General features: G+C 31.5%; 1 protein-coding gene across 2 annotated transcripts; it reads left to right on the forward strand.

Annotated features, from left to right (window-relative positions):
• Positions 1 to 1,593: 1,593 nt before the first annotated feature.
• On the forward strand, positions 1,594 to 2,989 carry LOC120153773 (guanosine deaminase-like). Of its 2 annotated transcripts, none has more exons than XM_039165655.1 (5): positions 1,594 to 1,675; positions 1,827 to 1,886; positions 2,137 to 2,327; positions 2,433 to 2,537; positions 2,681 to 2,989. In XM_039165655.1, the coding sequence occupies exons 1-5, from the start codon at positions 1,660 to 1,662 to the stop codon at positions 2,861 to 2,863; spliced, it is 555 nt and encodes a 184-aa protein (XP_039021586.1). In that variant the 5' UTR covers positions 1,594 to 1,659; the 3' UTR covers positions 2,864 to 2,989. The 2 variants fall into 2 exon arrangements, with proteins under 2 accessions (XP_039021586.1, XP_039021587.1); XM_039165656.1 differs by having other exon boundaries at positions 1,827 to 1,881; positions 2,135 to 2,327.
• The last annotated feature ends 9,739 nt before the right edge of the window (positions 2,990 to 12,728 follow it).

Here is a 12,728-nt window from a genome sequence, read left to right on the forward strand (position 1 = left end):
ATACATAATGATTTTGCTGTCGTGCCGAATCTATGTGATGGTAGAGGGATCATATAATAGTTTGTGCATGAATCGGCTTCTTGTCTTTTATCGCAATTAAGATGACCTGTCCCTTAAATGTCTTGATAATGTGACCCACCTCTACTTACTCTCATGTGTAATGGCCATGATAGTGATCAATTGAATCATTGCTCTGGATATAACCAATAAGTAAATTCCAAACCACTATTGTTCAATGTTCAATAGTATTTTTTATTAATCTAATATAAATACAAAACAATGTATGTTTAAAGATAGATCTTAACCATTTGATATTTAATATTTACGCTCCTGATATTCGTGGTGATCGAATCCGAGACCTAAAAAAAATAACAACTCCTTCATCGTTGAGGTCACTCGATTCGTGCTTTCAATGTTCAATTGTTAAATGAAGATTCACTTTATCAATCATATGTAAATTGTGTCCATTAAAATAAAGATTTCTTGTCTTGTAAATAATCTTTATAATAAGTGGTTAAAAACTTTCGGTTGATACATCTCTTTATTTTTAGGTTGTAAATTAAATATTCATTAGGATTTCCTCTCCCTCTCTTCTAGATAAAAATTGTTTAAAAGAAAAAAAATTATTGAGTTAAATTTTAAAATTAAATATAAATTTTGATGATATAATATAATAAATGAATTTTAATTTGACGTAATTATAAAATGAAATTTTGATTTTTTATTAGTATTTTTATTTTATTTACGTATATAATTATATCTTTATATTTATTGTATATCTAAACAATTATATTTAATATATTATTCTTTAAAATTATATTATAAATTTTGTCGTGTATTAAAATTTCAAAATTGTTTATTAATTTTCATGTATAATTAAATTAGATTAAAATTTTACTGTTATAATAATATAAAATAAAATTTAATCCTATTGTATTACATATTAAATTAAATTAGTTAAAAATGATAATTTTAACACATTTATATATTTTATCAATATAACTTTTAATATTTTGGTTAAATGTAAACTTTGATCTTTCATATTTTGATAAAATTGGTGTATTATAAAAAAAATAGAAAAATTAATGTAATTTTTTATAGAGACAAATTAATGTAATTTTAACAGAAATGATGACCCAATTGTTAAATTTTTATAATATTAACATGATAGCTCATGTAGTATATAATTTTATTTTTGACTTGACATTATTTTATTAACATAGAAACATGTTTCGTCATACAATATTTTAAAATAGTCTAATTTTTAAAAGTATATTTCTTCATAATTTTAAATTTGCCATAATTGTATAAATTATCACATATTCACATTAGCTCTATGAAAAAGTTAACTTCTTAATCACTTTTTTTAAAGTTACGCCAATTAGACTTTAAAAAATACCGAAAATAAAATTTAACTCATAAAAATAAAAATATATAAATAGTAAAAATTAAATTTCATTATATCAGAAAATTATAAATATTTCAAAATTTACCTCAAATAAAAATTAAGAGAAAATATGTAAAATGGATGAACCGGTGATACCCATTTGTCTTTTTGCTTATGATAATATTGCTGCCATTGGTGGCGCCACGTACAGTTGCCGTCTTTCATTATATTTTCCCTTAATTCAATCAAATTTTAACAGTTTTCTTCTCATCATGGAAGAAGCAAATGGTAAAGTTTTACTTTCTGGGTTTTTCTTTTATATTCTTTATATCTTATTGCGCCTTTTTCAGAACTAGAAGGCCAAAGGTTAATGATTCTTCTACTGTTTTTTTTAGTGTTGGAAGCCAAAGATTAATGTTTATTTTTCTGTTTTTGTTAGTTTTGGAAGCCAAAGATGGAACCATTGCTGTTGCCTCTGCTTTTCCTGCTCATCAAGAAGGTAATTTTTTTAAACTTTTCACATGGTTCTCTCTCTTTTTTTCCTTTTTTTTCCTGAAGGTGGAATGACATGTTCATGGTTTCATTCATTGAGTCTATTACTTAAAGCTAGTTTTAACATCGTTATATAGATAGCTACATAGTATATTCAAATATTTTTTTTAGTTTTTTCATATTTTGAGAGTAATATTTGAATAACCATCACCACAAAAATGTTCAATTTTTGTTTTCTTAACGTATTGTTGAAGCAGAAATACAGGATAAAGACCACAAATTCATAGAAGAAGCAATTGAAGAAGCATATAAAGGGGTTGAATGCAAAGACGGGTACCCATTTGGTGCGGTGATTGTCCGCAACGATGAAGTCGTCGTCAGTTGTCATAACATGGTTTGGATCAACACCGACCCTACCGCCCATGCTGAGGTTACTGCAATAAGAGAGGTTAGATCTCCACAACATATGAAAGTATAAACAAATTATGTTACCCAATTTTATCTCTCTTTTTATTATCCTCTTTTGTGTTTGTTTTAATATATGGAATGGAAGGCAAGCAAGAAGCTCAATAAGGTTGATCTCTCGGACTGTGAAATATATGCTTCCTGTGAGCCCTGTCCAATGTGCTTTGGTGCCATCCATCTGTCCAGACTCAAGGTCAAGTAACATAACCATATCACTTCCTAAACTATATCTTAAATATTGCTACTACATTTGATACGAATATGTGTTGGTCCATCTGTCCATAGATGTGTGTTAACGAAAGCTCTTGACTTTTTATTGTAATGTTGTGAAAGCAGAGGGTGGTTTATGGAGCGAAAGCAGAGGCAGCCGTGGCGATTGGATTTGATCCGTTCATTGCTGATGCATTGAGAGGTGGTACTGGGCTGCACCAGAAGGCTTGCATGGAGATCAAGAAAGTTGAAGGTTCAGGTGCGGAACAAGTCTTCCAGAAAACCAAGCACATGTTTACCCTGTATTAACCGGTGTTTATGAAAACAACTCCCCTTCCTTTGAATTCTGTCCAGTGTTTGAGAAGAATAAGGATGACTTTACCTTGTACCCATTCCTGTTGAGAGAATTATGAAAATCCCTTTGTCTACGTGTTATTTGATAGGTGAAACCTTTTTTCTTCGTAAATGGTTTTTTTAAAATTAATATTTAAATAAATGATACTATCAATGAATTTAATAATTATCCTATAAACCAACAACAAGTTGATCTGGTCGGATGAAGTATTAAATTTCTTAAATAAGGTCAAGAGTTTAAATCTTGATGTTTGCAAACTAGATTGGGAGGGTTATCCTCGTTTCTATAGTATTTGATTTGAATTAATCAATCAATATATTAGATTATTGTTGTCTTTATCTATATTTCTACCTTTTCTTTCTGGATTTTTTCTTTTTTATTCTTTATATCTTGATGCTCCTTTCTCAGAACTAGGAAGCCAAAAGTTAATGATTCTTTTGCCGTTTTTGTTAGTGTTGGAAGCCAAAGATTAATGTTTATTTTGATGTTTTTGTTAGTGTTGGAAGCCAAAGATTCTGCTTTTCCTCCTCAGGAAGGTCAATTTCGAATTTTTCACATTATCTTTTTTTTTTTACTGAAATTCGAAACATGTGGTTAATGCTTAAAAACTAAGGGTGTGTTTGTTTGTCGTAATTAGAATTACAGAATTGGTTTTCCTCGAATTTTCGTGTGTTTCGCGTAATTCGTTTTTCGAAAAATATTTTCTCGTGTTTGTTTCACGTAATTCGTTTTTTGAAAAATATTTTCCCATGTTTGTTTAACGTAATTGGTTTTCCGGAATGTAATTCATTTTCCTAGTAACAGAATTTCCTTTGTGTTTTCTGTAAAATGACTTACGGATTCATTTTCCGTAAGTTATTTTCCGAACTTTTCACTTCAAAGAATAAATACTCAAAATAATTTTATTTTATGAATTTAATATTAATAAAATATTTTAATATCATTTTCATCAAAATATTATTTATTTATTTATTAATATTTATAATAATATAATATAATATTTATAATATTATATAAATAATCAATTATATTATAATAATATAAGATATTATATTTTTATTTTAATAATATATATAATAAAATTTATATATTTAATAATGAATAATATTATTTATATATTTAAATTATATTTTAATAAAGATATTTAAAATATATTAATTAATATTTATAAAATATAATATAACACTATTACTTTAATAAATAATTAATATAATTTATAATATTTTATTTCACTAAAATATACAAAAATTATTATTTTTATATTAATAAAATTATAAAAATAATATTTAATAATAAATAAATTATTTTAATATTTTAAAATAATAATATTAAGTTTTATGATAAATAATATTATTTATTACATTTAATATTTGTAATAAATAATTTTTAAAAAACTCTTCAACTAGTGAAAAAAGGTTTAAATAACATCTTCCAAATGTAATTCATTTTCCAGAATTCAAATTTCAGTAATTATTTTTCAGTTCCAATAATTCAAATTCCAGTAATTCATTTTCCGAAAAACCAATTACAGCCAAACAAACATACCCTAAGAATAAAATATCCTGTTCATGTTTTCATTAATCGAGTCTTTTACTTGTAGTTTTACATCATTATGACAATAATGGACACGGCTTTATTTCTATAAATTAGGGGCAGAATTAAGATCAAACATTAAAAAATATAAAATATTAGACTGGGATTTTAGGAAAGTATGAGTTAATTTTAAGAAACCACTGCATAGCTTGTTATCTCGGAGTGAGTGTGTCATATATTTAGGGAAATTTGAGAATGCTTATGGAAGAGATTTTGTAAACAACTCATTTTCAATAAAAATTAAGTGATTATTGACTCAAATCAAGAAGTTAGAAAAATAATGTTTTTACGTTGAAAAATCTCGTTTGAAGAAGATTCATGTATGCTTGATTAACATGTTATGTATTTAGAATCTCAGTTAAGAATGAGGGTCAAATACGAATATAAAATAATATAAATATGATATTTTGTTATTTGGAACTGATTATCACACAAATATGTTCATTTTTGTACGATTAATGGATGGTTGTTATTTTAGGTGTCCGAGTTCGAGCACATCTTCTGTAGGAGTGTTTGAACATTTATTATCAAATAATTAATAATATTTCGAACAATTGTAATCACCTGGAGTAATAAAAAAAATTCAAATTTTCTTTTCTACTTTTTTTTTACATATTTGAAGCGGTTATGGAGAGTTGGAATCCAAAAATGAATTTGATATGTTAAGTTGTTGTCGCTGCTTTTGACATGTACCATACATCATTTTCAACGTGGATCTTCTCTCAGTAATCAAATAGTGTTACCCGATTTTATCCTATTTTGTGTTTGTTTTAATATATGGCAGGCATGCAAGAAGCTCAATAAGGTTGACCTCTCGGACCGTAAAATATATGCTTCCTGTGAGCTTTGTCTATTGTGCTTCGGTGTAGGAATGATAGGGGGACAATATTGAGGGTTTCGCACAGTAATTCTTGTGAGAATAGGAATAAGTTTAGTGGGTAGTGGGTGAGTGTGAATATAAAAAGTCATATTCGTTGTGAGTAGTGGGTAGGTGATAGATTTGAGACCTTGCCCACCCCACATTCCGGCGACTAACTACTCACCATATAAATTTTGATATAATTTTAGAGATTATTATGTAAATTTTAATATTTTATAGGACATAACTTGTAATTTAACCTAATGCATGTTAGGGTATAAATATTTTTAGAATTGAAGATGGTTATTTCTCCTATCTCAAATTGATGTGTAACCCCCTCAGACCGATACAGATAGCCCAATCCGATCCGGGGTGTCACATTAGGGCCACCGGAGCGACCCACTGTAAAAATGACGGAAAATTTAAAATTTTTATTAAAATATGTAACTTATAAAATGATTTATCAGTATGCAAAATAAAACAGATTTTCAGACTCGTATATAAATCAAAATACAATTACATGCCCCCTAATCACATGTACCATACTCTGCAATAGCGCCGGAAGAACTGTCTTACTTATTTTGATAGTTGTACTGGTATAATCTTTTAACCTGAAATGGTGAGTAATAGAGTGAGATTCGAAAAGCTCAGTAATACAGAACTACCAGATGATGCTATAGGACATACAGATAAATTGAAAGCCATAGTTTCCTTATTCAATCAGACGTATACAAATTTTCGGAATAATCTGAGGTTCCACTGGTAGTTCATCGAATAGAAGCCATGAATCTCAGTTCATAAGAAACCTTTCATACTATCACGTTTTCATGAGGTCGAATAGGATGCCTAGTGTGTTCCATCAGTACGATAAAACCATAATAGGTACACTAATCAAATGATAGTACAGTAAAATCCCATAAACCATATTGTAGTGGAGCTTTTTAAACTCGTATTTTAAAACCATCTTACAAAGAGTTAACCTAAAGGAGCATCTTAGGGCCTGAGAGCCTACCCAAGATAGATTTTGGGGTCGTAGGGCCTACCTAAGAATACATCTTAGGGCCGCAGGGCCTACCCGAGAATGATCTCAGGGCCGCAGAGCCTACCTAAGAGTCACATTAGGTCCATAAGAAATTTTCAGCTTTATCAGAGATGTATCTCCAGTCTACCCATATAATATCTGAATAAAACAGTTCCATAAGTAACCAGTATATTTCATGGTCCATAAATCAATAACAATTCATAGTTTTCGATGAAAACCGTAACCAGATATCACATACCATATTGCCATGGTTCATAAACCAGTAAATCAATAATTTTGTTAAAACTCATTTCAAAACATATAAAACAATCATGTAGTACATATGGAACACACTAGAGTATCCAAGTATTTTTCAGAGGCATTTTATAGTTATCAGTATGGATAACATGAAGCTTGTGCAATTTGATCGGATTACAGGAACAAGGTTCCCTTGGAGAGGATTGATTACTAACCGATCTAATCGGACACTTAAAGTTGATACTTAGAATCCCACTATGTTTTCATGTGCATCAGGAAAGTGTTCAAGAATACCTGGAGTGATTTGAGTTGATAAAGAAGAAATGAAGATTCAGGACATTTACCAATTATGATAATCGATCAAATTATCAAACAACTCTAGAACTGATGCTTGTCGACTGCTCAATTCATTGTCCTTTTATAGCATTAACTCTTTAATACCAAAATGTATATACATAGATCATCTCTAGAATCATCGCTGAATATATCCTCCAATAGTCTCTATTTCATTTCCACGTTTCAACGGTATCAAGAAATGTTGATGTATTTGATTTGTGGTTCGTTACCATAATAACAATACATTATGCAAGTTCATTAGTGTTCCAAACTCATCCAAATCACTTATTTAATCCTTAGTCATAAAGATTACTTAATTCCTTTAGCAGTCAAGTTATCTCGGTTACTTCAGAGTTTTCCAAAGTAATTCGGGTGTTTCTAAATTTCGAATACATATAGTATTTCCGTTCAGTTCAATATGGTCTTCGTAGTAAATTTGTCTAACGAAAATCCACTTCTTAGTATCGAATGCATTATAGAGTTGAGTTGAGCTGAGTAATTACCGAATTATCATCAATCCAAACTTGAGAAGACGAACACACATTCAAGTGATATCTATGTTATTCAAGTACTGATATAGTATTATCGTTGATCGACCCGCATAAGGTGTTTTCCATAACTTTTGAAGGCAATACCACATCCATACTTATTTGAATTCCTTAATGAATCCAAAACATTTACTTATTATTGGCCATAAGGGTATTTTGGTCCTTTCGGTGCTCAATGTTTTTCCATTCATTTCAAAGCTTGAGGATATGCATTCATTCCCAGGCTTGGTGATATTCTTGATTCATTTCCATTAAAGGGGTATTTTGGTCATTTTATTGATCCAACGCATTTCAATCATTTTCTTCCATCCAATCTTATTATTTAATTCAAACGTATCATCTTTTCCAGACCTTTTGAACAATTCTGACAAAAGAGCACCCTCGCTAATTTATTCTTAACCCGGACATTTTCAGGTTAATTGCCTTATCAGAAGTTACACACAGGTTATTAGGAAATTTTTCTATACAAATACGGATCTTAACAATTAAATCCGTAATTTATCGAGTTAAATACGAATCCTCAAAGTACTTTCTCATTCAGGTTTAACTCAAACTATTTTTTACCTCTCAAGGGCATTTTCGTAATTTCTTAACCAGATAATTTCAGTATTAACTCTTAACAAAAATAATTATAATATAGAGATCCTATGATTAATTTTTTTCTTGAACATTCTCTGCTCTTGAAATGATTCCCTTAACAACTTCTAGTATCTTGTACAAACCACCTTGGGGTTAAAAACCAAATATCAAAATTTTCTAATCAAAACTAGCATTTCTTATGCACATCTGAAATTTTATCGAATCAATATGTCTTTAAAAATCTTTTATCCAACTTCTATGATCAAATCTTGTCTTTTTACAACATAAGGGTATTTCCATAATTTTATCCTATCAGTGTATTCTCATAATTTCTCATCCAATTACCTTTGATGAAATAAATTATATGTTACAGATCCAAGCAGATTCCTTTATCACTAAGCAAAGAACTTGTAATTTTAATTCTAACAATCCATCAATTTCTTATAAAAGTCATCTGAACCATAAATATTTACCGAATCTTTATCGTATTTGGATCGAGTGTAGAAATTAATTAACTACACATATGAGACCAATAATATCTTATTCATGCATTTACCAATATTCACATGATCCATAAAGCATAAAGAGGTAGTAAAGTATTACCTCAATTTTTGTGCCATATTGATTGACCATTTAAATTCCATTCGAACGCCCTCGATCTTTAATTCAACTTCTAATAATTCCAGGTTCGAATTTGACGAAACGGACTTCGAAATCAAGTTCAAGATGTCGACAAAACCCAAACAATAACTCTTGAATTTGAGCTCACCAACTCAATTTCTAGTTTCAAATCTTTTTCTCAAGAGCTCGAACCTTCTAATATACGATCCCGAATCCAAAATAAATTTCCTAGCCATAAAATAACTTATTAAAAATCATTTCTATAATAGAGGGACATAACTGACAAAATTAAAAACTCAAATGGCCAATTTAATACTTAGTTACCAAGACAAGTGACCAAAATAATCTTATTCAAACTATTAGACAACATTCATAACTATATAGAAAATAGAAGAAAAGGTTGAAATCTTACCAAACTTGGACTACTCATGTTGTGATTTACCCTTCATCATTTTTTAACTTTTTCCTAAAACCCACGTGCTCTCATAATTTCTTTTCTATTTATTTTCAATTCTTCTTTAAGCTTCAATTTGTAATCTGCTAATGAAAAAGAAAACTTCACTGGCCGGTACTTGAACACCAACGACCACCACATCAATTGCCATTGTCGATCGTCGCCCAAGAACCAAAATATATGGTTCTAGCCTCCTCGAGCTCCTCATCAAGAATCCAACCTCCGATCATCCAAAAACATCATCGAGCGTCAAAGATCTAACAAAATTTATTCGATTTCTTTGAACAAGAATGGATTCGTTCACCACCGACAGTTGTTTGATAAGGCTTCTTTCGAGCTGTGCTGCTATTATTGACGAGGGAAACATTTTCACAGTCGGTATCTTAAAAAAGAAGTCTGAATCATTGGATCCAAACGCTTTCTTGTGACCGAGCTTCTTCGTCATTTTTTTCTTTGTTTGGGGTTTATAAAGATAAGTTTGAGGTTAGAGGTTTATTTTGGTTCCATCTATTACACGGGTAATACCTCATAAAATACCCCAAATAATTTCAAAATATCTCAATTGTGTGGTTCATGACAATCTAAATAAAATAATAATAATAGAAAAAAAATAATTCACACCAACCAAAGTATGAACAACCCACGTGAATGATATAATTAACTAAAATCAATGAAGGACAAAATTACACTTAAAGTCCTCAATCTTTTCAAAATTCCTTGATAATCAAAATTTTTGTCAGACTATTTTTATAAATATCATACAAAATTTTAACCCATAGATTGGGGTGTTACATGATGGGTGCGGACGGTACAGACGAATATAAGATAGGTGGTGGGTATCCAGTTGGGTACTGGGGGTGGGGATGGATTTAACAATGTATCAACGTGGCGGATGTAGATTTAAAAATTTTAGTCATTCATATGTAATGGGTAAGTGGTGGATATGAAAATATTAGGTGGATATGGGAATAGAGAAGTGGTATTCGTATCCACCCCACCCGTTTGTCATCCCTACTTCGGTGCCTTCCACTTGTCGAGAATCGAGGTCAAGTAACATAATTATATATTAAATATTACATTATTTAGATGGGGGTGTAATCTCCGATTAATGTTTTGAAAGCACAGGGTGGTTTATGGAGCGAAAACAGAAACAACAGTAGCAGTTGGATTTAATCCGTTCATTGTGGATGCATCGAGGGGTACGATACTTCACCAGAAGGCTTTCCTGGATATCATGCATATTGAAGGTACAGGCGCAGAACAAGTCTTCCACAAAACTAAGCACATGTTTATGAAGACAACTCCCCTTCCTTGAATCCTGTCGAGTGTTTTGTTGGGAAATTAAACGAGTAATTTCCCTATAACCAGATTAGCGAGAATACAAAATAAAAGCGAAATAATAACACACGAAATTGATAATGGAGTTCGATCAATTATGCCTACGTCTCCAGACTGTTGTAGATCTTTTACTAAAGAGATTAGATTTACAGGTGTTTACAAAAAACACTCACAACTCATAACCCAATTACACCCTGAAAATTACTCTCAATTTTCACTCACTAAAGCTTTTCTCTCTAAGCTTTTCTTTTGTGTTTCTCACTTGGATTGATTAAGAACTTTTTGGGGTGAGCTATTTATAAATGCATAAGCCACCCATTTTATTTCTACCAACTAATTCATTTAATTGGCTTTCCTTATTTTCAACAAAGGATGCACCATCAATTGGGTTATTGGCTTGCCAACCAATTTGGCAACCAATTTCTCCTATTGCCATTTATGGCACCTGCAAGTTTGACCAACAATCTCCCACTTGAAGACTGATTTTAATCTGTCTTCACACCTCGATCAATACAACATCATTTCTGGTCTTATTACTCTAGCATACCAACTGAAGCTGAACACAACTTCAGTTTGTCCGTAGTCACCGTCTTTGTTAGAATGTCTGCCGGATTTTGAGCTCCATTAATCTTTTCAAGTTTCAAAATCTCATCTTCCATAAGAGACCGGATAAAATGATATCGCAATTGTATGTGTTTCATCCTGAAATTTAAAGACGGATTCTTTGCTAGTTGAATAGCACTTTGACTATCGCAATACAAGACATTGTTTTCTTGTTTATTGCCTAACTCTTCCAAGAAACTTTGGAGCCAAACCATCTCCTTCTTGGCTTCCGTAACAGTGACATATTCTGCTTCAGTTGTGGAGAAAGCAACTATCTTTTGTAGTTGAGAAACTCAACTCACTGCGGTACCTCCTAGAGTATAGACATACCCTGTAGTGCTTCTTCTGATGTCAACATTTCTGGCTAAGTCAGCATCTACATAGCCTGTCAGTATCGTATCTTTACCTTTGAAATAAATTGCTTTATTTGTGGTACCCTGCTAATATCTGAGGATCCATTTGAATGCTTCCTAGTGTACCTCACCCATATTATTCATGTACCTGCTAACATCTCCCACTGCTTGAGCAATATCTAGTCTAGTACAAACCATGACATATATCATACTTCCAATTGCTGAGGCATACGACACTTTCACCATGTGTGCACGTTCTTCCTTCGTCTTTGGTGACTGTTCTTTAGAGAGTCTAAAATGAACACCTAAAGGTGTACTTACTGGTTTAGAATCTTGCATGTTGAACCTGTAGAGTACTTTGTTGATGTACTCAGCCTGTGATAACATCAAAGTCCCCAACTTTGTCTCTATCTTAATCCTCATCCCAAGAATCTACTTTGCAGCGCCTAGATCTTTCATTGCAAACTGCTTCGACAATTTTTGCTTCAAGTTTATAATCTATTGTATGTCTGAGCCTGCAACGAGCATGTCATCAACGTACACTAATAAAATAATGAAGATGTTGCTGAACTTCTTGATGTAGCAACAATGATCTGCTTGGCATCTGGTAAAATCACTGCTACCCAAGAAGCTATCGAACTTCTTGTACCACTGTCTAAGAGCTTGTTTTAAACCATACAAGCTCTTCTTCAACCTGCATACCAGGTTTTTCTTGTTTGCCTCTATGAAGTCTTATGACTGCCTCATATAGATTTCTTCCTCCAAATTACTATGAAGGAAAGTTGTCTTTACATCTAACTGCTCAAGATTTAGATTCTCTGCAGCTACAATTTTCAACACCAGTCTGATTGTAGACAGCTTCACGACTGGAGAAAAAAATTCATTGTAGTCAATACATTCTTTTTGCTGAAAACTTTTGACAACCAATCTTGCTTTGTAGCGTTTTCTCCCATCGTGCTCTTCTTTGATCCTGTAAACCCACTTGTTATGGAGCACTTTCTTGTCTGGTGGTAATTCAACTAATTTCCAGGTCTGATTTGACATAAGCGAGTCCATCTCATCTTTCATGGAAGACTCCCACTTGACTGAATCCTTCACCTGTATTGCTTCATCATAGCACTCTGGTTCACCATTGTCAGTCAGCAACAAGTAGTGCAAAAAAGGCGAATAACGCTAGGTTGGTTTAGGAATTCTAGAGGAGTGTCTCAATTCTGGTGTGTCTGGTTCTTCTTGAACTACTTCAGGACTGATCTAAA

Source organism: Hibiscus syriacus, unplaced genomic scaffold, assembly GCF_006381635.1.
Source record: "Hibiscus syriacus cultivar Baekdansim isolate YM2019G1 unplaced genomic scaffold, ASM638163v2 tig00111105_pilon, whole genome shotgun sequence".
Classification (NCBI taxonomy): Eukaryota; Viridiplantae; Streptophyta; class Magnoliopsida; order Malvales; family Malvaceae; genus Hibiscus; species Hibiscus syriacus.

Coding starts and splice junctions, on each gene's coding strand:
- LOC120153773 (XM_039165655.1), top strand. Junction 2,328..2,432: donor AGGTTACTGCAATAAGAGAG/GTTAGATCTCCA, acceptor ATGGAATGGAAG/GCAAGCAAGAAGCTCAATAA. Junction 2,538..2,680: donor TCCATCTGTCCAGACTCAAG/GTCAAGTAACAT, acceptor TTGTGAAAGCAG/AGGGTGGTTTATGGAGCGAA.